The 27,498-nt window shown below is 41.9% G+C and overlaps 1 protein-coding gene across 2 annotated transcripts; it reads left to right on the top strand.

Annotated features, from left to right (window-relative positions):
- The first annotated feature begins 6,503 nt into the window (after nt 1–6,503).
- On the top strand, nt 6,504–25,832 carry E2F7 (E2F transcription factor 7). Of its 2 annotated transcripts, XM_030238570.2 has the most exons (13): nt 6,504–6,518; nt 6,668–6,748; nt 9,276–9,551; nt 11,506–11,674; nt 14,070–14,351; nt 14,993–15,151; nt 16,175–16,312; nt 17,145–17,339; nt 17,989–18,073; nt 18,696–19,212; nt 20,151–20,421; nt 21,675–22,099; nt 22,645–25,832. In XM_030238570.2, the coding sequence occupies exons 2-13, from the start codon at nt 6,668–6,670 to the stop codon at nt 22,819–22,821; spliced, it is 2,775 nt and encodes a 924-aa protein (XP_030094430.2). In that variant the 5' UTR covers nt 6,504–6,518; the 3' UTR covers nt 22,822–25,832. The 2 variants fall into 2 exon arrangements, with proteins under 2 accessions (XP_030094430.2, XP_030094431.2); XM_030238571.2 differs by lacking the exon at nt 6,504–6,518 and having other exon boundaries at nt 6,577–6,748; nt 20,154–20,421.
- Nucleotides 25,833–27,498: the final 1,666 nt, after the last annotated feature.

The raw sequence follows: 27,498 nt of genomic DNA, 5'->3' as shown, positions 1-27,498 counted from the left end.
ATGAGATTAGGTTGGTTAAATAGGACCTGCCTTTCACACACCCATTCTGGCTGGGCCTGACCCCCTGGCTGTCCTGTATGTGCTGTGTGATGGCAATCAAGAGAGGATCTGCTCCATAAAAATAAAAAATAGCTTTTAGTGATAAGTGAAGTCTGTTAAAATGAGAAAGAGGTGACCTGTTTATTATTGCCACGGGAAAAAGCAATACTTGAAAGGCCTTGCAGTTTAAAGTAGGAAAGCATGACAGGAACTAATGGCTTGAAACTTAAGTCAGAAAAAATCCAATTAGAAATAGGGAAAAAAATTAATAGGGACAATGGGATAATATTTAAACTAATAATAGTGGAAATGATGGATTCACAGTCTTTTGTTGTCTTCAGATCAATACCACATCCTTCTCCGGAACACAAGCTTTAGCCAAGCAGAAGTCCTTAGAATCAATACAAGGGTAATGAATACCATTTTAATGGCCTGTAACACACATGAGGTCAAACCAGATGATCTAATGGTCCCTCTGGCTTTATAATCTAGGAACAGTCATATCAGATGAAAGAGTACAGGGCAGAGAAATTAAATGAGTTAGGAGTGCTTATGGCAGTCTTTGCCAGGACTACTGTGCTAAAAATTTAACACATATGAGACTTCGTTTTTCTGTCTTGTCTGTTCTTCTGTCGATTTTCTTTCTCCATTGGAGGTGATTTCATGGATAGATTTTATCACCAACTGTAAACAGTCTTACAGAATTCCCTGGGTAGCACATCTCTAGGGTCCTATTGAGACTTCTGTTACAACATTTATGATAGTAATTTCCAAGTAACAGCCCGTTTTTCAAATTTTTCTTATCCATGTTGTCTCAAGAGAAATTTTTAAATTATTAAGGAAAGCAGTTGTCCTGTTTTTAGACAGGAAATCAGGAAGGAAACTATTCATCTGTAAGAAGATGCATTCTATTTCACTGCCAGTTCAATGGTTAAACTTTCAGGTGGCAGGTCCATGGAAGAGTCTAGCACTGCTGAACATTCTGCACAACGAAATAACAGCACATAATCACTAGAGAGCAGTTCTGAACATTTACAACACAGAATGCATCCTTTTTTTGTGTTAAACTACTGACAGTTTTATGGAAAAATAAACATTTTCCTGTGAATTTTAGGCAGGAATAGTTTCTATTGGGATTTTCTTGATATTCCACAAAGGAAACAAAGAACTCTAGAGTTTAATTTCAATCAATGGAGACTGCAGGTCCATGGATGTGTGTTCTCCTGTCTGAATAGCATCCTGTGCTGTGAGGTCCTGATTCATTTTAGGATGAGTCAAAACAAGCCATGCAGAGGTACTTAAACCCTTTTCACTAAAGGTAACCTAACAAGACACAGTTTGCACACAGCTTCTCTCTGCTACAGCAACCAGATGAAAGATGTCCATGAACACCTTTCTTTTAGATCAAGGGCTATCCAAGATGAAGATACTATGCAGTATGCAGGAAGACAGGGTTTCAAACACCAAGGTGGCTTTCTAGAGTCACCATGTATTATTTCAGTAATCTTTTTAATAATTTTTAAATGGTTTTGCAGTTAAGTTTTGCTCTTTAGTGCAAAGTTATCTGCCTGAGCCCTAGCAGAGAAGGTTTGGGGTAGGAGACGTTAAGCAAACTGTATCTCACTTAGAGAACAGTGATGAAATTGGAACTTTACATAGAGCTGACCATTAATTTCATTATGCAAACAGCAATTTAATTCTGAACAAAAAATGGGGGTGCAATGTTACCTGTGCAACACTTCGTGAAGGATTCAGGTTTTTTAACAGCAGCAGCTGGAATTGATTTTCAGGTGCAAAGCTGATTCAAGAGCCATGTGATTTAGGAAGCTACCTGCTTCCTTATGTGACCTTTGTCAGGTTACTTGAGATCAGACCCATAAAAGGACTGAGGCATTGCCATGCCAGTTCCTCAACTCCTAGAAGGGATTTTTCAAACCAGCTGGAGCACTTGCCTACACTGCCCACTAGTCAAAAAGTCAGCGTCCTTGTGTGAATCAACAACCCTGAGCAATCAACCCTGTTGATTGCTGCAACTGAATTAAGCAGTGGGAAATACCAAAGACCTGAGGCCCTTCCATGAACCTGTAGCTTCAGGTTAAACATGATTGGTGCCTTCCTTGATTTGAGTCCAGGAAAATCACCTACTGTTTTTATAGATAAGACAGAGCCAAGAGACAAAGTAATGATACTGAGAGAACATTAAGCAACTACAGCAGGCAGAAAATGGGAAACTCATCCAATGCCCTCCTCTAGTGGAATGGTTTCCAGTGTGCATATCTTCCCTGTCACTAAGTGAGCCACACACCTGTGGTCTGTTTGTGACCCCTCTCTGCCCCTCCTGTCAGAGCTGGGGCTCTGTATTACGGTGCTGCAATCTTCAAAAGCAAGTGACCCCACAGCACAGAGGCAGGAGGGCTTTGCTGGGTCCAGGTCCCACTCCCAGCCTTGCCACTGATGCCACATGCCCATAGAATCACTCTTAATACAATCTCCTCCAGCTGTTTTTGAATGTCAAATGGTCATGGCTCCTGCCCCTGCTGGTGCAGAACATGCCTAGATCAAAGCAGTCTCAGGTCCTGGAAGGGGTGGGAAGTTCCAGGCCACCCCAGGGAAGAGATGATACCTAAGTCAGCAGCATTTTGGGAAATCATCACCAACAGACACTGGGGGCTCCACTACCTTCACTGGTGAGAATACTGGTATACACAGATTCCCTGATGGCTCAGCAACTGGGTGACTCAGTCTGGCTTTTAATGGAAATAAAACTCATAATTGGATCTGTCTCTTCCTCTCTCCTAGCTTTTGACCTGAAATTTCAAATATCAGCCAAAACAGAGGGAGAAATATAATTTCCCATCACAACTGAGCTCATAGGAAAAGGCAGTAAAAGAAATGAGAGAGAATAGAGAAACTAGTGAAACATCTTATTTCTTGAATTGCAAGAATTCATACAGGTTTAAAGGCCTTAAAAACTGTTTCCTATTCTGAGATGAAAAGTGCTGTTGAACACATTGATATTTGTTTTTATCCATTTCCTCTGTCAAAGGTATTGACTTTCTATCACAAAGAATTAGCACTTTCACCTCTACCTTACATGAAATACTGTATTTACTAGTCCAGAAACAAATGGACATAAATTAGTAGAAATTCTTAATTCTTAATAATATTCATTCTAAATAGAAAAAAAATATATATGTGTGTGTGTATACATCTGTTTTAGTCCATGAACCCTTCATTCCAAATCATAAATAATCAGATAATGGGGTTTGGTCCTGTAAAAAAGTTATATAAAAAAATCATTCAAGAACAGGCACTTCTGTTTAAATTTAGTCATCAGTCTGTTAACTTATTCCTACCAGTTATAGTAGGAATTATATAGGTATATATACCTGTGCATATCAAAATGGATATAAAAACCATCTTGGAAAATGTTATGAAATATGATGGCTGCAACAATTAATCTTATTTGATAACCAGCAACCTTCTTTCAGCTGCTATAGCCAAGCAAGGAAATGCAATGTCATAGTTTTGTTCTGATTAATTTGTAACTTGTTTACCAGTTAAAATTTGCATTTCAGTATTAGAGATTTGGTTTTTTCGTTTATTTCACAGAAAAAAAATTGCTTATTAAATGCACTACAACACTGTGTATTCATCTTATGGAAAAGATTAGCATTGCTTAACAAATATGTCTCTATATAAAAATATGCAACGAATAGTAAAGCATATTTTTATGTTATATGTGATCTTCACATTGTATAACATTTTAATATGTTAATCCTGAACATTCTTTTTTCCATATTACAGAAGAATCATTGCACAGAGGAATCCAAGTCACTGTCAATACCTCCCATGAAACGCACTTCTCCAGTCTAAATAAAACTCATTTCCTCAGACTAAACCAGCACCCAGTGTCCCTTCACACTCACTGTGGCTCCCACAGCTGCCCACCTGGTGCTGTGTCTCACTTCTCCCACCTCAGTCTATATATGTGACTCACACACCCCTTACTGCACTCAGTGTCAAAGTGGGCTCTAGCACCTGCCTTAGGCACAGGCATGACTCCTCTCTCCCTCCAACTCTGCTGTTTCTCATCCCCATGCTGAGCTCCACACCTTCTGGAGCTGCATTTAACCCAGCAGATTGCAGCCAGGGCCCTTTGAGCAGTCCCCAGCTCTGCTGCCAGGAATACAGTGCCTGTAAAATTACAGCAACATTGAGTAAAGGTGTCAAACGTGATTCAAATTAGTTCTCCCTTAAGGATTAGGAGAGACCTTTAATAGTAACTCATTTATATTCAGGGGCATTCTTAACCTGTAAGAAGTCACAAGTCTTGAAGGTCAAATAAGGCCCTAGGTCCATCCCAGTAGCAAAACTATAATATTACAAGTTAGTTACATCCCAAATAGAAAGTGCCCCACTGCCTATATAGCCTGTAATGATGTTGACATGTATTTAGACTTGAGCCTCCCAGGTCTTGGGCCAACCTACAGATATTTTCCTTAATGGCTCATAAATTACCAGACTTCTAAGGCCAAGCAATCACTGCAATGATCAAATGAACTTCTACATGTGCAAGCCATGATATTTCAGCAAGTGACCCAAATATTGTGTCCAGCCACCATTAAGGTCTTAACAAGAAAGTCTCTGTGCTAGAGCTGCAAATGCAGTTAGACCTATTAAACTTTCACAGCACATACCTTACAGTAGATGTTGTAATTGGCAGTGGATACACAAATGCCTGGACAGATCTAAGATAAAGGTCTGAGAATGTATATTTCTGTGTCACTTTAAGTAGATGACTAAAAGGGACAGAGGGCAATTTCCTGTCACTGGGGCTGCAGCACACAAGCAGGTTCTCAGCTGCTACAATCTCTTCTCCACTTCTTTCCTTTGGTCTAGAAATCATGCCTGGGCTTGTCAGTCAGTCTGTGACACGAGACTCTGCCTACATTTTCCATGACTCTGCATCTCTTAGGATTCCCATGAGTCTGTTTTCAGAGTTCCTATGAGTGAGAGCAGCAGTAATAGTTCACTCCTTAGAAATGTTTCTCTCTACATATCTGCAAATATGTATTGAAAGACACACTTTGCAGTTACGGAATTCATGTTCTTCTTAAAAGCAGGAAGGTTTTAAAAGCATAATGAGCTGTTTTGTATAGGGCCATTAAAGATTTTTTTTTAATAAAAGAAGGTTCTCTGATTGTTTATATTTCTTTCTCTTTAGCAAAGTGTGCTATACTAGAACTTGCTGAGAAAAAAAATCAGAGTATTTTAAAAATTAACAAATTATAATTAATTCAAGAGACAATATCTAGCTGTTTTCTACATTCTTATCGAAAAGAATTTTTTTCTATTCCTGAAAAATTACTAAGAGAATATTTTTATAAGCTCCCAGAACTGTTCCTTGCATTTTTTCTTCTGTGACAACTCATTACTAGCTCATGAGCAATTTCAGAGGGAAGTCCTCCCACAACAAAACAAGACAGGAATAATGCAGCAGCATGTCTGCTGTTGCAGCTTTAAGAAAAAATCCTAAATACAAAATAAAAATCTTAAATACCCTTCAAAACACAATTTTAATTACACTGCACAGAGGAAATTTCTCCAGAAAGGGTCTCAAGCAAAGAGCAATTACTTTCATAAGTGAAGTATTCTGCATTGCATAAAGTGATGATTTTGACAATTCCCCCCCCCTTTTTTTTTTTTGGCAACATTGTGTCTCCATAGTCTCAACAGGTACAACAATAATCTCATCGCTGCACCGCTCCACAGGCTGCCGGGATTTATCTGATTTGTTAACTTTGGACACGGCTCCCTTCCAGTTCTTCCTTTATCTGGGTATGTAATGAGGTACCACAGGAGGGAAACCCACGGAGCAGAGTCTCAGGGAAAAGCGAAGCCTCCAGACCGCTCCCCATGGCGTCTGCTCGTTCCACATTCCCGGCAGCAGACTCCCTTCAGGGGATGAGGTGGAGGAGCACAAGGCTGTCCGAGCTGCCCGGGGCTCTTGAGCCGCTGGACCCTCTCCCCGGGCGGCGCTGCCCCGGCGGGCTCACCGCGGCGGCGTTTCCTACCAGCCGATGGCCGGGCCACCGAGGCGGCACCCGCCTCTCGCCGACTCAGCCCTTCCTCCCCGTTCCCTGGTTTAAGGAGGGCGGCAGCGGCTGCAGCAGAGAGGCAGGGGGCTCTCCCGGCTCTCCCGGCGCTTTCCCGCCCGGCCGGCGGGGCGGCGGGAAGGGCGGGCGGGGGAGGGCGGGCAGCGCCAAGAAAAGGAGCGAAACGGCTCCGCGCGGGCGGGAGCCCCGTCCCGCGCGCCCGATGCCGCGCGCCGCCTGCCGGCGCGCTGATTGGCCGGCGGCGCGGCCGGGGCTCCCCGGCTGCCGTGCCTGATTGGCCGGATTGTAAAGAGATGTCTGAGGGCGCCTGGCGGGAGCGGCAGAGCCGCGCGCCCCCCGCGCGCCCCGGCCCCGGCCGAGGTGAGGGCGCGGAGCCCGCCGAGCCTCCCGCCCCCTCCCCTCCCTCCCCGGGAACGCAGCCCCGAGCAGCCGCGCTCCCCGCGCGTCCCTCCGGGGACCGGAGCGGCTCCTCTTAAGAGCCGGGCTAAAAGCGCCTTCTCGCTTTGCAGATGGAGGTGAGCGTCCTGGCTCTGCGGGACCTGGCGAGCGCCCGGCCGGGGCGGCGGGGCCGCGCCGAGGCGGCCCAGAAGGTGAGCGGGAGGGCCGGCGGGGGGTCCGGTCCGGTTCGGCGCCGCGCGTTCCCTGAAGGCGTTGTCCGGAGCCGCGGGCCGGTGCGGGGGAGAGAGGGAGGGCGGCGAGAGCTGTGGGCGCCGCGGAGCCCCAGCCCCGCGAGTGCAGGGCCGCCAGCTGGGGGGCTCGGAGGGGAGTCGGGCTCTGCATCGTGCTTCTGTGGCTTCCGTGGGCAGCGCTGGAAGTGCTGCCCATCGGACCTGCTCTGCTCTGTTACTGTACAGCAGCATCTTACCTGTGAGCACTTAGGGCACTGGGATGTCCAGCGCTACCCTTATGGTAAAAAAATCCAGTGTAAGAAGCCTGAGTCATGCCACCCTTGTCAGTAAGTGAAGTGATTGCACTCTGGCACTAGACAGCGGGAAACACTATTTAGCTGAACTCAGTGATCTCAAGTATCCCAATGGCTACCATGTGGTAAGGCAGAGAAGGCTGTTGTAGAAACTCATGGTTCTAAAGGTAAGAACCACCAGGTTCTTAACTTGGCACAGGAATAATATAGTTCTGTTAATTAACAGTAGTTTGAGCACACTCATTGATACTTTCCACTATGCTTGCCTTATGGCCTGTGTTCATAAAGTGCACCAGTCAAGAGGCTAAGCAGGACCACTCAGCAAGGAGCAAGCTCATTGTTTCCCTACTGCCTCACCAGCCAGCAGACAGCATATGTGGCCTTGGGCATAACCTTGCTCAGTAATGTTTCCTGAACTAGATGCAATTCATGACCTGTCATCCATGCTCAATCTGAGTCCTCCAAAATTCACACAGTTCTTGTTAGATTCCACTCCTGTTATATCAGAGATTTGTTTTAACTCCTGCTCACATAGTAAGTTCATCAGGCTGGCCTTTCCTGTCCTCTATCTTGTACTTCTACCAATTGCCCTTGAGATTTTGTGCAATACAGGTAGGACTTCACAGAATTTTGCAGGTACTGAAAAAAAAAAGGCGAGAGAGGGTAAAAGTGTTTCTTACCTTATCAGGTAATTTTGATAGTAGAAACTGAAGATCTGTAGGAAATAATGATAGTAGAAAATAATGATAGTAGGAAATAATGATTTGAAAGGGCATAGTCGTGTGCTTTAAATTGTGGTATTTGCACAAACATGAAGTTCTGAGGTACTGAAATAGCAGGTTGCTTCTGCTGCCCTCACTGCAGTTCCATTGCCACCAGTCATAATGAAAAGGAGCTTTAGGGGAAGATAGACTTTCTGCGTGACTTAAGGGTTGATTCACTGCCAAACGTGAAATTGCAAGAAAATATTGAGTGCCAACACTATGTGAGTATATATGCCAAGAAGTACCTTGGCCTCTAAATTGACCCCTATTTATCACAGTGTAGCAAGTTACGACTGGCTGACTGTTACTTGTAAAAAAAGACATGTATTTATTACATCCTTTTGGGCAATTCATAGATGAATGTATGCAGAAGAGTTCATCAATGCTCAGAGCACAATGCTTTTGATGTGCCAAATTTGTTTCCAGTCTGAATGCTACAAAATTGCTCCTAGTAAAAGCCAGTTTCAGTTGCTATTAGAACTTTTTTCTACTTTCTAGCTAGACTGTTCCTGTTAGGATGACCTTTGGAATCACCTATTTAAATGTATTTCAGCTACAGAATAGTTTAATTACTCCAAGTAAAAAGCAAAACATAAGAAAGTTCTTATGGCAATCCAATATAATATATATCCAGCTTTTATTCAACTTCTGAATTGGATTTCTTACAGCACAAAATAAAATGCAAGGATACCAATAATGCTAATGCTTCCTTCAGTCGGTCCCTTGAAGTGAGTTCATCTGTTGTGATAATTCTTGCAGTAAGAGAAAGGGATCCATAGCTGAAATATGAAGAAAGTTTGATGGCAGCTAGGGACTGGAAGAAATTGAGCTTCATTCAGGAAATGATAAAAATCAGCTGATGAATTAGACTTTTCCTCCTAGCAGCTCTTAGCTGTAGCCAAGGAACAGTTATGGAGATTTTTTTGGTTGCTTTGGACAGCAGACAGTGCAGATACAAAACTTGCCCTGCTTGCACATGTGGTTTGTGCAAGCCCTTTAGTTTGATATTTTGTGAGTTTGAGCTGCATTCCCAGCATGGCTTTTAACCTGGGACCTTTCAAACCCAGCTCTACTTTCTTGCTAAGTGTAATGTGACCAGAGCATGATTTCAGTTTCCCTGCAATTTGGTGATTTATGCTTGTGGGCAATGCTTTCTTGTAAGAACAGTCAGAGTTTAAAAGCCTAGTAGGCCACAGGTTAGACTGGTTGACCTCAGGTTTTGTATTTCAAGGCAGTATCTCAAATACACTTCCTCCAGTATAGCAGCACGTAGAATATTTTAACATTCCCAACAAAGGCAGAAGAAATTTGCTAAATATACCTATGAGTGCCAAGGCACAAGTCAGTAAAAACAACTTCATAAGAATATCATGAAATTGATTGATTGAATGTTTTTTCCTCTTGTGTCTCAAAAAACTTTGTTTTTAATAGGAAAACATATATGATCGATCCAGGATGGCCCCAAAGACTCCCATTAAGAATGAACCAATTGATTTGTCGAAGCAAAAAGGCTGCACACCGGAAAGAAATCCAATTACACCTGTTAAGATCATTGACAGACCTCAACCCGATCCCTGGACTCCTACTACTAACCTGAAGATTCTTGTTAGTGCTGCTAGTCCTGACATGAGGGACAGGGAAAAGAAAAAAGAGCTCTTCAGACCCATAGAAAACAGTGAGCAGAGTGACACACCTGATTCGTTACAGGTGAGACTCAGAACACAATTGCCCTCTAGTCACTTAGGATTCAGACCTTCCTTAAGTTGCTCCTCAGATTCCTTCCAACTGGTTCTTTGCTCCCAATGGAATGGTGCAGAATTGTAAGACTTTCCCAGGGACAGCTGCCAACACAGCAATGTCTGAGCAGTAGGACTTCAAAAGTAACTGAGTTTGTAGTAATTGACCTGATATCCCCTCAAGAGCCTGAATATTACTTAAAAGGATAATGAAGGAAGTAGAACTTAAATGTTTGATTTCCCCAACTGAAGTTCTTTTGAACCACATTCGAAAGCAAATTGCCAGATCTGTTTTAAACAAGCATCCTTTTCAAAAATAAATTTGACAATGAGAGAATATACTCTCCAAATCTTAGACCTCATCTGCAACTGTCCAGCAAAGTGGTCTGCTGAAACCCTTTTTTCCCACTTCCCCCCCCACCCCAGCTCCCAAACTAATGGTCACAAAGCAAGGTCAAGCATTAGAATTTCTACTTCACAAGACTTGGGTAATGCAGGGGTTGATTTCTGTCCTCACTTCATAAAGTCTGTCCCTAGAGAGAATGACATCAGATTGTAATAAGCATCACTGCAGTTTTCTTCCTTCATGCTTTTTTTTTGGTTTGTTTGTTTGTTTGTTCCAACTGCTGCTTTTCCTCTCCTGGTTTATTTCTTGTAGGATATCCTTCCCTATTGATTTCAGCTACAAGACAATAGTTCTGTGTCCTACTGAGAAGCATCATTTCATAGGTACAGATCATTCTGGAAGTGTAGTTTTTACAGCAACTTCAGTAGCAGCAGGAGGGTAAAAAATTCTGCAGTTTTCCTGGTCATAACAAAACAAACAGTTCCCCAGAGATCATTCCTAACATAGTGTCCTGTAGATAAAAAATAGTTGATCTTTAAGGTTAGCTCATTAACGCTCCAAGCCTGCTAAGATCACAGAGCATTTTTGGAGTGGCTACTCTAAAAAGTTCAATTATTTTCTAGTTAATAAAACTTTCATTTAATAATCTTCTACACTTAGAAGGGAAACATCTAAAAGAAGGAAAAGTTTTCGAGTAAGAACACTGTTATTTCCATACCACATAAAACTCAATTCTATCAGAGCACCAGCCTGCCACAAGGTAACTTACTTGCAACTAGCTAAAGACAGTTTAAGATCCCATAAGCTAGGAAACAGAGGTTTCAACAGCTACCACCACCTTCAGCTTTTCTTTGCCAGAGGGCAAGACTTCTTTTCTTTTTATAAAGCAGAAGATAACCCTAGAGTTACCAGTGCAAAATAATCCTCCATCATTCTTGTTTGGTGATAAACAAACTACCTCTTCCTACATTCTTGCCACCACTGTTTTGCTGGTTTCTATTTTTTCCCACTGCAGGGTCAGAAAGACCACAGTCAGACCATCCTACATAATTATTTAAGCTAACATCTTGACTAAGTTGAAGGTTCAAAGACTGAGTAGCGCCTTTCATAGTTTCTGAGCAAAGTGCCCCCACCCCTTCCCCAATCACCAGTTTCTTAAAGTGATAGAGTCACTTTAAAAGTCAGCAAACAGAGGTATTGCAGGAACTTCTTGATGGCTTCTACATCTCCTGTTTTATTAGATCCAGAAGTTTTTGAGAGCATATTCTTCCCTCTTTCCAAGTATAGTCTTACCATCTGCTAGTCTTGGATATTGATCTTACTGGTTTTTTCCTTATGCATGACCACTATTTTATGATTGCACAGATAAGAATTTTTCTGAAGCTGTCTTGTGTGATGAAATAAGAAGAGCTTGCAATTGTGTTATCCAAGTGCTGTGTGCTTTCAAGGAGTCCATGTTTTTATTTTTTAATTAGAAAATCTGATCTTAGGTATTGATAACATCTGAAATAAGCTTCATTTGACTATGTCTTGCTTTTAAAAGCTCTGCACTAAAGGGTTAACATTTATTTTTTAACAGTATGATATAGTAGATGACAGCACGGTTGATGAATTTGAAAAGCAGAGGCCCAGCAGAAAACAGAAAAGCTTAGGACTCTTGTGCCAAAAGTTTCTAGCTCGCTATCCAAATTATCCATTGTCAACAGAGAAAACTACCATTTCTTTGGATGAAGTGGCTTCAATTCTTGGTATGTATACCTGTGAAACTGGGGTAACTGATCACCTGGGGTAACCTAACAGGTGGGCCTTCTGAAGATCATATTCTAACAGACTACATTCAAGATCTGCCTTTCCCAGGGTCTGGATGCTCTTCTAATCATACTAATCAAGAGTTGGAAATACCTAATATTCTTCAGGGTCTTTGTTGTTTGGTAGTACTACCATTTTGAAATCTGCTTTCTGACTTTCTGCACTTTTTACTAGACAGATCTTGCTTCCAGCTGTTTACCAACTCTGTTGCTTTCTTAAATACTCAATTTGTTGAACACTGAAGGAAATAGGATTTACAAACCATCTGAAGGAGGACTTATAGACAACAAATTTTGTGAAAATGAAACATTTGGGGAAACAGTTGCAAACTGGTATGCGTAGGAGATCAGTTGTGTTTACTCCCTGACTTCTGAACAGATTTGACATTGTATCTTCTGAGATCATGTGGTTCATCAAGGTTACCTTAGCTTTGAATATCACCCTATGATGGGAGGGTACTGGGAGAACTGCAAGAGTACCATGAGAAAATGTCTTGTTTTGAGTAGCCCATTTGCTGGTTCTGCTGTCAGGTTTGGTTTTAGTTGAAAGATTAATGAAACATCTGCAAGAAGTAATACAACTTGGGAGAGAGGACTCAGACAGGACACATTAATAACAAAAATATCTGAGTCCTTGGAGAGGTTGTTTCTTAGGTAGGAAGGGCTTTACAAAATTGGACTTAAACTACATAAGTCTTGTATCTACATTTAAAACTCTGGTATCTACAAAAAAGACATAGTAAAAACGAAATTTGTCTGTTTTGGGAAGAAAAGGAACAGAAGAATGATGTCTTCTGTGACTCTGTAAGAAAGGCCTCAAAATAGCCATTTATTTGCCTTGGTAGAGTGAATTGGAAATACGATATAGTACAGATTAGGTACATAGATAAATTATTTTTAAATTAATTGTTCTTTTAGATTCTGAGCTTACTTCTTTATGTGCTTGCATGAGATGCTCATGCTCTAGCCTTGTACAGCTGAATATGAATAGTGCTTTATTCTGTGTTGGGAGTGGCATTACCTTGCTTTCCTAAATAACAGAAACTTTCTTCTAAAAGTTACTGTTGGAAATTTTACCTCCCAGAAAGGGGAAGTTTGGGTTGTCCTTCTTCCTTTCATTTCCCCTTCCTTGCTTGTATCCATTTGCTTCAGTGACCACGAAATTACCCCCTGCTGATGTTGCTGCTCTCAATGTAACAGATAATGTCTGCGATACATCTTTTGCTACAAATGTATTTTGCTTTGTTCAAGGAAGGCATTTGGAAGGCCACAAAGGGGGCTGTACCGCTGGTGCCTGACAGACACCAGGATATGTGTAGCACTCTTGTTTTTCTGAATTGTGTTTCCCTCCAAATTCTTCACATACTTGCAAATGCTCATGAGTTGTTTCACCCAATATGTGTTTGAGGCTGGTAAGTATTATGCCTAGTCTTCAAATGGGTAAACAGGTACATTACAGCCTTGCCTCCCACTGGGAAGTTTTCAAAACCTTTCACCCTAACTAGCACTTGTTCTGCTCGGCTGATGTTAACTGTTAGAAGATTTTTGGTGCAGATGCTACCACCAGCATATAGTACATTGTGTTACATATAGGAGCCGTGCTTCAAACAACACTGGACACAAGCACTTAGGACAGCAAGCATTGCCACCAACGTGTTCATATTCAGTCCCCAGCCTTGCTCACATCACTCAGGCTGAACTCAATCTTGGACATATTTCATAAATTTCCTATAGGACTAGACCCAGCCAGCACTGATAATTTGTTTCTGTTATGTTTGGGAAACAGTAGGTCTCATTCTACAGCGCTCTGCACCTTGTGAAACTGTTGACGCCCTTTTTCTTGGTACTTGCTTAGAAAGTAGAAATAATTGTGTCACTGTAAATGCAAGTGGAGGACTGTACTCCCCCTGGTTCCTGTATGAGGGGCTTTTATCTCTATGCTGTGATATACCCTATTCTGTCTTATTACACACAGGTATGTGTCTGCGTGTTGAAGCTCTGTGTAAGGAAGGGCCAAAGTGCTCTGAAAACCCTGAGGCAGTTTGGGTAGGTCTGAGTGAATGGGGCTGGCAGACTGCAATCAGTTCTAAACACAGTGTAGGTGCTTTAAGCTGACTGGGCTGGAAGTTATGAAAGCAGACAAAGAGCAACATACAGTGAAGCTGGCCACGCATATGGCAGATTTTCAGTGCACAAATATAGATGTAGCTAATAGAATGTGTCCACATGAACACTGAAAATGTCTATTAGAGAACAACCTGTTCTCTGTTTGCTTCTGCTGAACTAAGGTGAGCATCTCTGTCTCTTTTATCTGCTCCCCCCACTTCCCAATCAGGAGTTGAACGAAGACGAATTTACGATATTGTGAATGTCCTGGAGTCATTGCAGTTGGTCAGTCGTGTGGCCAAGAACCAATACTGCTGGCATGGCCGGCACAACCTCAGCCAAACTCTGAAAATGCTTCAGGAGGCAGGAGAGCTGCAGTATGGAGAGTTAATGACCTCCCAGTTCAAGGAACAGGACTTAGAGTACAAATTTGGAGAACGGAAAAAGGAAACTATTCCAGATTCTCAAGACAGACCATTACTGGACTTTTCAGAACCGGATTGCACCTCTGGTAGGATGATTACTAAATGTGTGATGATACACAGACACAAAGTCTCTTTCTCCAGTTTACTTTGTCACTTTTTCTTTTTCTTTGCCTTTAAATTAAATAAGTTATCCTTTACAAAAAGGTGCTAAATTCACCATGTAAGGTACAGAATTCTTCCTTCTATTCTGTCCCTAACATAGGTCTCAAGACAGATTATTCTCTCTGTCCTACACACTGGTAGGAAGTTCTGCTGAACAATCCAGTTCTTTCCCCACCTGTATCTGACAGTAAATGCTTTATCCCGTCAGAAAGCACCATCTTCATTTGTCCATTCTTTGCATGCTGCCCATATAACACATGATGGCTTTAAGTTACGAAGTCCATTGGAGTCACAAAATGACAGTGGCACAAAGCTGTGTACTATAGCATAGAATCAGCTTTGGAATTTCACTTTCTGATAGCTATTTCTGCAAGTTTGAATTTTTATTGCCCTTTGAAGAGAGACGCTTGTCTGCATTAATCAGTTATTTGCTGCCTTTCAATTAAATTCTGCTTTCTTGCAAGGAAATACTTTACTTATTTTGTGTGTGAGAAACCTTCTTAGTAGCTTTCTGGCTGTGATGGATGACATATGCTAAGAGCCTTGGGTATTATTTGTAACACAGCATCTGCAAACAGCAGAAAGGACAAGTCATTGCGGATTATGAGCCAAAAGTTTGTCATGCTGTTCCTTGTCTCCAAGACCAAGATAGTCACTCTGGACGTCGCAGCAAAGATACTGATAGAAGAAACCCAGGATACAGTGGACCACAGCAAATTTAAAAGTAAGATGGCTAATGAGAGGCAAATCAATCAGTCAGTGAGTAAAGAAAATGGGACAATTTGGACTGACAGCAAACAGACACCAGTATATAACAGCAAAAGCAATTTGTGCATCTTTTCCTGGAATATGTTCTGAATTTTTTTTCATTGCAAATGCATATTTGTGAAAACAGAGTTTGTTGTGGAGAAGAGTCACTGACAATTATCTCCTGAGTTCAGCTTCAGAATAAGGAAGAAAATTAGTTGTTGACTTATTTTTTATACTTAAACCCTGTTTCCTGTACTGCTCTGAATAATGTTTCAGAACTGAAACATGTTGTTTAATTTAATGGAATTAGTTTTCTCTTTGGAGAAATATGTTCTGTCTCCCTTTTTACCCAAGAAATCTTTTCAACTGGATGGCAGGGTTTGCTTTCAGTTAGTGAGGATTAGTACTTCAATCCCTTAGATAACATGGAAGAACTTAGCATTAGTAAATAAATCTTCTGAGATAACGACTTTTAAGTCTTTAAAGTACTTTTAAAATAAAGTACTTGCACTTCACTCTTGAAATTCTATCCCAAGTATAAGAAGAAATAGCTGGAAAATATGTGGGTATCATAGTCAGCTCAAAGATGTTATTTACTAGAGTCGCAGGGATTTTTCTGAGCATGTTACATTTCCAGAAATTATAAATGTGTCTTCTTGTGGTCAGCTGTTCAATCTTTTCACCAGCTTCTCTTTACCTACGTGGAGGTAGCTGCCTTTTCTGGCCAAGTTGCTGTAATCACTCCCTAACCTATATCCATCAAAATGAGGTACATGAGTTTAAACCTGAGCAGCTAAGCTATGAAATAGCACTGGCAATCAGGTGGGAGCTGGCATGGCAGACTTCATGGGAGGAGGCCTAAGTGCATCCCAATTTAATATTGCCCACCTCATCTATGAAAGCTGCGTTGATAGTCTGGAATGAATTTAGCGCCAGAAAATGTCCTATATGCATTGTAAACCTGACTCTCTTATCTACTCCTGCCCTCTCATGTTAGCAAAGGTACGAAGACTGTATGATATTGCCAACGTCCTCACCAGCCTAGGCTTGATCAAGAAAGTCCACGTCACAGAGGAGCGAGGACGCAAGCCAGCTTTTAAGTGGATTGGGCCTGTGGAATTCCCTGAAAGAACTGGTAACTTGTGTAGCTTGCATTTATTTTCTTTTTGCTGTGACAGTCCCTTCCCAAGTGATAAAAAGTTGCTTTCTGTTTGTAAAGAATGGTTCAGCATTCAATGCATACTCTGCGATTATTAATTGCTGCCAGCTCAACGTTTGCCCTTGTTAGAATTTGCACCCAAGATCTGGGTCTGTGGAGGGGTGTTGAAGGATACTGTGTCTTGTAGGTATTTTTACACTGACTTAGATAACTGTATGCATAACTGTGTGAATTGTAGAGCAATAGCAGATAGCACTGACATTTTCAAATCTGGGTCCACAGCTGTTCTGGGTTGAAAAATTTTGGTAACTCCTTAATAATTATATAGTGAACTATTTTCTTTGTAAAGGGACATAACAAGGTAGAGCAGGGCTGTTTCTTGAATATGGCACCTTCTACAAAAGTTTGTCTGCTAAGAACAAGGTGGTGGGATAGTGCATCTCTGTGAGATTGTTCCTTGGCTAGAAGCTAGAGCAAAAGGAAGCCCTTTGGCTTTGATATTTGCTTCAGGACAGTGCCAGGAACAATTAAAATGAAGGATAATGCAAATACTGTCTTAGTACATTTTCTCCTCCTGGCTAGAACACTGGAATGTAGCTGCTGCTGTAGTTGCTATGGATTGGATAGGAAGGGAGCCCTTACCTTGCCTACTTGTGCTTACTGAGTGCTAGGTTTGTTTTAGTTTGTGAGATTTGAGATAATATAGAGGTTGCCTCTTCCCTTAGCGCCAGGTTTGGTAATATGGCAGAAGCCTAAATGGTCAGCTGTGTTGTCTGAAGGACTGCTGTACAATATTATGTCCCTACAGATGAGTTGAGAGGACATAGCCCAACATCAGATCCTCTGCCAGAGACACAGAGAGGAGCCTGTGCCCAGTACCAGACCAGTGCTACTGGAAATCAAAGGTTTACACGACATGCTTCATTTAACAGTGCACAGCCTTGTGAAGCAGCCAGAAGGAAGGTCAATTCTGAGCCTAACAGCCCCCGTCAAGAGAGGCAAGGTAACTACTACTGAAGCATGTTCTTTTCTGTCCCACTGGATCTGCCCAAATGAAGGCATGCACCAATTTAAGGCACTTGATTGGGTCAATCAGTGTAATTAAATATGTGAATTATTCATGGGCGGTACCTATATTTCTACTGGGCATATGGTAATGAAACTTCTGGTTTAGAACCTCCACTCAAATGCCTAAAGTTACAAGAGGTGAATTTGGGCCATAACTGCAATTGAATCTGCAGTTTATTTTCTGCAGGTAAATATTTCTGTTCTGTACTAACAACAACTATACTACAATTTCTTCTGTGATAAACTGATTAAGATAAATTCTTTAGCCACAAAATGCCTGCTTTATTGTATGGTTCCTAATATAGTGAAATTTACTGTAACAATCTAATGGATAGTTGTTTAAAAAGATAAAGTAATTACAGGGCTTTTCACAGTTCCCTCTTATAGGAAATAATGATGTTGAACATGTCTCCAGTGGGACTGAGGGTTCTGAGTGTCTTGCAGGTTCTGGCTCTAGGTGATTAGTGGATGTTATAAAAATGTGTCAGGACTGAAAAATTATAGCAATTATTTTATATGGCCAGTATCAAAATATGCTTGGTAAACCTGTCTGTGATTAATTGAATTCCTCTTTGTTCTTTCAGCCTGTATTGTGAATTCAGATGAAAATTGTTCCAAAATGATAAATCTAGCAGCTGTCTGCAGGCAGAAAATAGAGGAAGATACTGGGTAGGTTTGTCTTAGCTGTTGTCCAGTTGCAGCTTTGTGCTTGTCATGTTTAGTTTAAGGATAGATTCCATTGATGAGACTGAGATAAAAAAGTTGCCATAAAGTCTTGTTATTACAATTTTAATATTGCTGGATGTCAGCATGGCTTTTTTTTTCCTATAGTCATTTTACACCCATCTGTACTTGTACCAGTGTTGGTGTTTTGCTTCAGTAGTTCTTTCTGTCATATGTGTTTATATAGGTCATTCCTGCAGCCTTTGACCTAATATCTGGGTAGGTTGAGCAAATTATGATTCCGTGGAAGGGCATCTCTGTCTGTCATCTGTCTTCTCTGCACCTCTTCCAATTTGAATTCATTTGTGAAGGATTGACTAGTCAAGTGCAGCCAAAAGGATTATTGGTCCATCAGAAACCTGAGAACTCTGCTTCTGTGTTTCTGGAAATGATAAAAAGTGACCCTTCTTGTAAACTGTGCAAAAATTGTTGTTTGGGGGTTGAATTTTTCCGCATTTATGTCCAAATATGTCTCTCTCTGCTTCAAAGGACAAAATAGGGGTTTAATTTTGGAATGAATGTTTTTCCTCTTTTCATTACTATTTGGATTTTTTTTGTTGTTTTTCAGGAATAAAGCTTGCGACACTGAAACGATACTAAGTTCAGCAAAGAACTCCAACATAAGCTTGCCTTTCTCTCTTCTTCCGGTTTCTGGGGACTCTGATTTTTGTGTTAACCCTTTGCCTCAGGCAGTTTTCCCTATGGTTCAGGCAGATGTGCCAAGCTTCTCATTACCAAACGGTATCAGCAGCCAGGCTTCACACCCTTCCACTCCAGCAGCCTCCAAAACAGAAAATGGAAAACCTACCCTGGTCCCCAGCCAACCCTTCCTGTGCTTCCCATCTTCATCCCTTTTTATGTTGTGTGGTGGTCTTCAGGAAAATAACTTGAGTGAGCCCCTGCCCGCTGCAGGAGACCTGGGAAACAGGAGTGCAGAAGCTCAGGCTCCTGTACCTCCCACTGCCTGCCAAAAGCGCAGCTCACACAAGTGCTCATCACCCTCTGCACCTGTAGATGAAGAGCCAGCTGCCAAAAAGCAGGCGTTGGAGCACAGTGATCTGCCCCTCTCACTTGTAGTACCCAAGGTAAAGTGAGTTTCATTATCACTTAGGCTTTCTCATAGCAAGGAAAGATTTTTGCCTAAGACATTGTTTTCAGAAGGGAAAATTCAGTACACTGCTCTTGAGAGATAAAAATGCTGCCTCCCACATGTTAATAAACTTGCAAGTGGGCTGTGCCAGGAAGTATAAGCATGAACTGGGAGATATTTTTGCACCACCAGGGGAAAGTGGACTTGTGTTGCTTTGCATAGCGATGTGATGCTCAGCTGTTCTTTGGAATTAGCGTCCTGATCATTTTTTGCAGCAAAACAATTGATCAGAGGGGAAGAAATCAATGTAATTATTACTTCTCATCTTCCCCTGTTAGCTTGGGCTTTCCCAGACAGCAGCAGCATTGCTTACTCTGCTGAGCTATAGCAAATGCAATTTGTTTTCCCCCTACTCTCTAGCCTGAGTACCTCTCTCTGAGGCCCAGTGTTGCCCACAGCAGGCTGGTGAGAGAAAGGTAATGATGATGGTGGTGATGTGCAGTTATCTCAGAGTTCTCTTAAATACTGAAAGTAGGTGTCAAGCTCAATACCATGTCATATAAGCCATTTGAATATTGAATAAAAGCCTTTGAATCAAGTGTTTTTCCTTATCAATAAAATAGTAATCCCAGAGGTCAGGTATTTCTTAAGTAGTGTATCCAAGTACTGAATGTGAACTGTAGCAAATGGCACAGGGTTTAGGCATCACTAATATGACTCTTCAAATCCCCTAACAAAAATTTTAACTTGGTGATTTGCTAATCAAACAAAAATTTTAACTTGGTGATTTGTGCTGCTCCTTTGCACAGATGCATGAGGAAGGTTCATGAGAGGTATTGCACTGTTTAATTTCAGTTTGGACTCTTCATTTCCACTTTTTTTTTTTTTTTTTTTTTTTTTTTTTTTTTTTTTTTTTTTTTTTTTTTTGCCTAGAAGCCTTCTGAGTCACCCAAGGCAGAATCTTCCCCAGGAAGTGGCTGTTCAGCTGCTGTACATCTAGAAATAAATCGTCCTGACCTTGCAAGTCCTGCTGCTCCAGAGGTGGCAAACAAGGAGCCTACTAAGCCTTTAGATTGTCAGGAGAAAGAAAAACAATCTCAGAACAAAGACCCTGATGAACCCCCTCCAGAAAATGAGCACATCTCTAAAGAAAATGGCAATCAACCTTTCCAACCACAGTATCTTTATGTTCAGCCTACTGCTGGTAAGGACAGCCATGAGATCTACAGGCACCCACATCTCTAGATCTGTTCACTGAGCAAATACTGAGTCCTACAAATAGGTGAATATTTGGCATAAAAAGCCCTAACAGCAGTTCTCTCTAAACCTCTTGAAATCTCTTGACTCAGAGAACTATTGTTCCTCTGAAAAGAGACATTTTTCTGAGGTTCCCAAACATTAATAGCATTGAACAATGTGGAGTTTTCATGCCTGAATTATGTGCAAAAGACAGTTATGAATTATAAATTCTGAATTATATACAACAAAGACAGTTATCCAGCATTCAAAACTCAAAGGAGCTGGAAGTCTAGATTTGGCAGAAAGCTGGCCAATACAGAACAGCAGCATCCCCTGAGTGTATGAATTTCATCACCCTCAAACTTTGTACTGTCTTGTAATATGCATTATCAGTATAACCCCTGAAACCCAAGGCACTGGGAATGTTGCCAGCCCTGCTTGTATGACACTGTGGGGATCTAGAGGAAGCAGCTGAAAATACTGCAATGGGATTTGTTGTCCACCATGTTTTGTGCCTATGTTTGTGTGCAGTAGATGACTGCTTTGTAGGAACAGGATGTGTGGCAGATTTCCACGACTACTGCTTTAGTCTTTGATTCACTTGGGACACAGAGTGGGTCTATGGCATTTCACTTAGGCTGGAGATGCTCAGTTTAAATATGCTGATCCTGGTGTTTTGGAAGGTCAGACAAGCTGGGAGCCAGAGCAGCTTCTGCTTCAACACAGTAGTTCAGCTGCTCTGAGCAAAATTAATGCCTCTGTGATATAACCTTGTGGGTGTCTCCCATTTGTTGGGTTTGGTTTGTCTAGCTTTTTTTGCCTCATTAAAAGTAAGGTCTATGTTTTCGTATAGCAGAGGATGATTCCAGTTAGTGGAAAAAGTTTGTTTAGCCAGGATGTTGCTTGTAATCGAAGTTAGAAGCAGAAAACAGCAAGGGGTGTGGTTGGTATTTCATATGACCAAAGTAAATGGATGCAGGTACAGTGAATAGACAACTGGGGGAAAATGGAGGCAAATAAGGAAAGGGAGCTGGACAGAACAGTTAGGGGATTGTGACACTTTTCTTCCTTATTTTTTATTGTTTTTGTCATAGTTTACTTCCTAGGCAGACTTTTCTCTACTGTCACCCACTTTTCCTATTGTAGATGAAGTTACAGTAATTTTATTCCCTTTTTCAAGATTATTAATGCTTTGGTTTTTTTCTCTCTTTGATTTAGGATTAAGCAGTTTTAATTTTCTGTTCTCTGCAAACCAAGCCCCTGGTGCCATCAGCCTGGCTGCGAACCAGTTGCCTTCTCTAAGTGTACCCTGTGTCATGGTGCCATCAGCAGCCTTGGCTTCCTTCCCTCTCGTCTGTTCTCCCTCGTTCAGCAATCCTCTTTCTTCAGTTCCCGATGGCTCCTTCTCAGCTGCTGCCTCCACGAATTTCAGTGTGTCCAGCCTGGCCTCCACTACCCCTGTGTTCATAAGCACCACGGGCGTTGTCACCCCCAAGGTCTCACCCGCCCCTTCGGTGGATCCACAGCAGCCGGCTCACCCCGCTCTGCACCTGAGTCCTGTGCTCACAAGATCTTGCAGTGCTGTTAAGCTGGACTCCCCCGTGTGTATGGGACACCCAGTGACCCTTCTGAAGCTGCAGCAGGTAAGGGGGAAAGGTGATGAAAGAGCTGTGCCAAGTGCCTGATGGCAGCATGTGCCACAGGCTGGTGCCTCTATGTCAGTGCCCAGCTGGCACACTGAGAGCTGCTGTCTTCCACTTAGCTTGTGTGTGCTCTTAGGGGTGGCACACAGTGTGGGACATTGTTGAAGTCATAGCCCAACACAGCACATTTAGTCCTGAGTAGTGAAGTGGTTTTATAACTTACAGAAATTCTAAAATCCCCCAGCAATCTAAGGTTTTTTCCCCCATCTGACAGTGTCATTATGTGTTATGCACTGGCTACAGAAAGTATTAGGAGGACAGGTGGGTTGTGTCACAGTTCTGGAATCAGCTGGTTGCAGCACTTTTCAGGCAGTAGTATCCTAGATAATCCCCTCAAGCCCTGTTCTGACCTCTCTTCAGTATGTAATGGAAAAGGGTACAGGCATTAATGTCTTCCAGAAATGCTCTGTTTGCCTGCTTGTGTGTAGACTTTGAGAGAACTCTGCTGAATCACTTTGGGGTTTTGGTTTTTTTTTTACAAACAGCCTTCGTCAGCTCCTCTCACTCCCAAGAGTATTCGTCCTGCACATCATGAGGCATTTTTCAAAACTCCTGGAAGTCTTGGAGACCCTGTGGCATGGAAGAAAAATGAAGGCAACCAGACCAGAAATGCCAGCTCTGTGCAGAGGAGACTGGAAATCTCTAGTACCAGCCCTGACTAATTCCGCTCTTTGCAAGAGGTGGGCAGATTGTCCTCGGACCCTGAATCAATTACAAGAGACCAAGCTCTTACCTGGCAAGAGGAGCACGTTAAAATGTCACCCCTTTTGGCATGCTTCCCTACTATCCATTCACCCACTGGTTCTGTTAGCCATCTTCTTCAAAGTCACCCTTGGTACAGAAATCCTTTTACTGAATTGTTCTTTCAGTACTGATTTGAATCCAGATTCTGTGCTTCACACAGCCTTGTGGGCATCAAATTGGAATTGTGATTTTTATTTGGAAAACTTGCTTTATTTCTGTGAGGAGATGCAAACAAATTCTTTTGGAGTCCCCAGGGGCTCTTTATTCATGGTTTTAAGTGAGATGTCTAGCACTTATCTGGGGTAAGCATTTCATTTGCATGTACTCTACTTACCCTGAGTAAATCTGTGGTAAAAATGATAAACTCTCGCAGTTGTGAAAGCAACTGCTTCCTTGGCTCCAAACTATCAAAGCCTGCCTCTGCAGTGCAGCCTCTTGCTTTTTACTTTGTATGTTGGAGTGGGATTAGTGCAAAAAAGGATTTTTGCAGTTTCAGAATAACAGATTTTCTCAGGGTAGGATTACTTGAATGTCAGTTGGTGGTTGTACAATTTGCCCAGCACTTGTGTTTAAAAAAACCTAATAATAACACAGTATGATTGAATGTATACATGTGAAAAATATTAAGACCAAAATAACTGTGAATGTTAACATTTTTATAGTTGTGCTAATGAGCTGTATTAGTCCTTGGGTTGGTTGTTTTTTTGGGTTTTTTACTTTAACCTTGAGCAAAATTTGCAAGTTAGATGTAAAGAATACAAAACCTAAATCCTTTATCAGATTTGACTAAGTGATTTGAGACAAACCACTGAGAGGACTGTGCTAAGATTTCATCTCCTGTTTAAATATCCAGTCTAGACTTTATGACCAAGGAACACTGATAAGTCATTAACCTCACTCATGATTAGATTCAGTCTAACCTGAGTCTACTAAGTGCCTACTTAGCTGTTTACTTAAGTGTACTTAAGGGATATGTACTTAAGTGCCTAACTCTTCACTTGCAGGAATTTTGTGACTAGTTAATCGTGCTTTTGAGTATGTTGGGAAGACAAGGGAGATCTTATCTATCTATCTAAACCAGAAAAAGAAGTTGAAAGAGCAGGAGCCTTGAGTTTTAAAGTAATATAAAAAATTAATAAAAAATTATCAGTATACCCTAGGAGAAGATAATGAGGAAGAAAAGTCTTAACAGTTCACATTCAGAGTTCTCAAATAATAGATGGTGCTATTATCAATATAGGATATAATTTTAAGAGCTAATGCTCTTATGCTTGGGTATGTTTTCACTAATGTAGCAAACTGCAATTAAATTTGTGCTGTCACCTGTTCAAAAGACAGAAAGTGTTGCTGTTGACATCACATTAGCCTGGACTTTTAGCAAATGGCCAGCATGATCAGCTCTTTCTTTGGTACTGGCATTGGTTTTCCAAGGGCAGATGCACACTTGGATGTGCTATTTCGTTGGTCAAGGGAGGTTAGGACTTTGAGGCTGGGGATTTGATGAAGGCATCTTATTTTTATAATGAAAATGAAATTTAAGAAAGAATTTTAGTGAAGCTGAGGGTTTGAGTAATGTGGCCTTCTCTTAGAATAGACCAATAACAGGTTTTTGAGAGGACTTGGTTAGCCCCGGTTCAAACAAAATCTGTAGCAGAGTTATCATAGGAAATTTCAGGGGTGGTAAAGAGACATCTTTAGACTGCTAATTTTTTTATATTTTAATGACACTACAGTTATGAAAGTTTACAGTTTTTTCTTCTGAATTATTTCTTCTTATACACCCACTTAGATGAATTTTGCTTGGAAAAGCATTGTGTAACTAGCACAGTGCTGCCCCTGCACTTCTGCTGGCATGCATGTGCTGCTGCTGGGGCAGGAGCAAGCTGCTGGGGCTCCAGGGAAAACGGTGGGTGCTGATTCTCCAAACCTTGTCTCTTCTCTCTCCCTCTAGTACGATGCAGCCTTTTAGTGAAATGGCAGCTGGGAGCAGGGAGGAGGATTAGAGCTAATATTGGCTCTTTGCTCCAGTTGAAGCATCATCACCAAAATTGCCTTTCTTTGTTGGTGATGTTACTATGTGCCATAACTAACTTAACTATACTTGAAAATGCAGGGAGTGAAAATGGATTTTCCATTTCCAATTTCTGCTTACAGTTTTGATTTTCTGGAAATACAGCAGGTCTGGAAATGAGGATTGATTCCTTCTTCTCACTGAGTCATGGCTGAGAAAACAGGTTTTGAGCCTAGAAGAAAAAGGATGTTGATATGCTGTCTTGATTTTGTCAATGCAAAATTCTCACTGAAACAGAGTGAGACCACTGAAGCAGTCGAGCAGCTACATTCTGTACCTGAGCTGCTGAACTGGACTGGTGAGGGGGAGCAGTTGGCTGTCAAGAGGGAATGGGTTTACCTTTCCTATCTTTACCTTCACTGAAAGCTAAAAAATTAAATAAACTATGAACAACTCATCAGCAAAGCAGCTTTGGAAAAGCAGAATTTGTATTTGCACTGAGACAAAGTGCATACCCAAGAAGTTCTGCAGGGTTTGTGAAACCTTTCTGTCCCAAGTCAGTTGTTGAGGAGGCTGAGCATATAACTTATACTTGAATCTATCTGCCACGTTTACATTTCTGATTGTCTTCTGTAAATTGGTGCTATTTCTGTATTTAAAAAGCTGTATTTTTAATGTAAAGCTGCTTCCAGTTTGGTTTTTTTTTTGCACTGCTAGTTTAATATAGACATTAATTTTATTGCTGTTTATAACTGTTCTTCAGTGATTAGATGTCCTGCTTTTCCTGCTCTCTAGCTATCTGTTTACCTATCAGCATATAGCTTTACTCCAATCACACTGTTGGGTTGAATATTTTTTTATACTATCTGTTAGCAAAATATTAAACTTTTACAGAATAAAATATGAACTTAAAACTTAGGCTCTGATTTCAGTAAGGAAGACTTTCTAGTACACCCTTGAAAATAAATATTTCTGCACCACATGTCCAGGTGAGGAATCTTTGTTGGCTGTGAGCACTGAAGGACTAGCAGAGGATAACAGCTCGCCCCAGTGGCTCCAGCACCCAGCTATGGTAGCATGGGCACAATTCCCACCCAGCTGTTGCAGGCACAAAGACCAGTGCCATGGCAATTGGCTCTTAAAGTCCTGGAGCAGGCCAGGGCAAGACTGGGTAACCCTGGCCCGAAGCCATGCGAGGTGATCCTGAGCTGGCCAGCACGGGAGAGCCCCCCAGCCCTGGCGAGACGCCTGCCCAGCCCCACGCTGGAGCCCTGTGTCCCTGCAGCCGTCCCTCTGTCCTGCTCTCCACAGGAGGGCAGCAATGCCTGCCCGCCTGCAGCCACAGACAGCCGAGGAGCTACTGCTTGCTTTGCATCCTTAGAGACACCAGCTGCTTGGAAAGAGCAAGTGGACAACACAGCCACAGACCCCTGGCTTCCCCTTCCCTTTCTCCTGCCCTTCCCTAAGCACACACATAACACACAGCTACACCAAAACCGAGTTTACTCCCATTAAAATCAACGGCAGGTTCACTATTGATTTCAGCAAGCCCAGTATTGTCACCTTACCCTTCCCGGGATTAAAGAGGTGTGAGTTAATGTCCCATGTCACCAACAACAGCTTTAAAATGACTGTGAGTTGCACAGGGTTGAGATGCTCAAAAATCATTTCTAAAAGGAAAACTCAGCAGCTCAGTCAGTATTGTTTTTGGACTTTTTCTGACTTGCTACTCCAACAATAATATATTTCCAATTATACAGAAAAATTGGAAGTTTAATAAGAATAAATAAATACATAATGAGAATCACTAACAAGCCCTAACGCTGCTCTAGCTGCACTGATGGAACCATGGCCATCATTTCCTTGAGGAAGAGCAGGGCTGTATCCTCCAACAGATCTTGCCTTCACTGGTACACTTGGAACTCCCTTTTTTAAAGTAAAAAATAGTAGAGAAGTACACCAAACTCCATCTGATTCAGTTCTTGCTATGAAAAAGGGAAATAAACAAGCAGTACCATAGAGGATGAATGTCTTACTGCTTCCCAGCCTGGGCTGGTCAGCCCAGAGCCAGCTGGGAGAGACCTCCTGGTGCTGGCAGGTGTTGAGCACTGCCAGCAAACCCAGCCAGAGACAAACAAAAGGAAATCCTCCAACACACAGTGAAGGAAAGCCTGCTCCCACCATGGCCAGGGAAGCAGGTCTTCACCAGCTGTCTTGGTCAACAAGGAGGGTTTCCTTAGAAGTTCTTGGGTCATGGCAATGCTTTCTCCTTCCAGACCAGCAAGACTCCATGGCCTGCTTAAAAATTTGAAATTTAATAGCTTGGGATGTAAAGGAGTGAAAAGAAGGGCTGCACACAAAACTGAGGCAAATTTAAGCCATGCTGACTGTGATCAGCTGAGGAGATCCATGAGGGCAGGAAGCATTAGTGTCCAGCTTCTTTCCAGATTCATTTATTGCACCAGACACGCGATGAGAATTTAGGATATTTTTTCAAGCCCTTTCTCCAAGGATTCCTAGAGCAATGAAATGAATTCTAATCATGTCAGTCAACACTGACTTAAGTTCTGAGAGCACAAAGCCT

Source organism: Serinus canaria, chromosome 1A (genome assembly GCF_022539315.1).
Source record: "Serinus canaria isolate serCan28SL12 chromosome 1A, serCan2020, whole genome shotgun sequence".
NCBI classification, from domain to species: Eukaryota; Metazoa; Chordata; class Aves; order Passeriformes; family Fringillidae; genus Serinus; species Serinus canaria.
The sequence above is the reverse complement of the archived record's forward strand: the minus strand, read 5'-3'. Positions and strand labels throughout refer to the sequence as shown.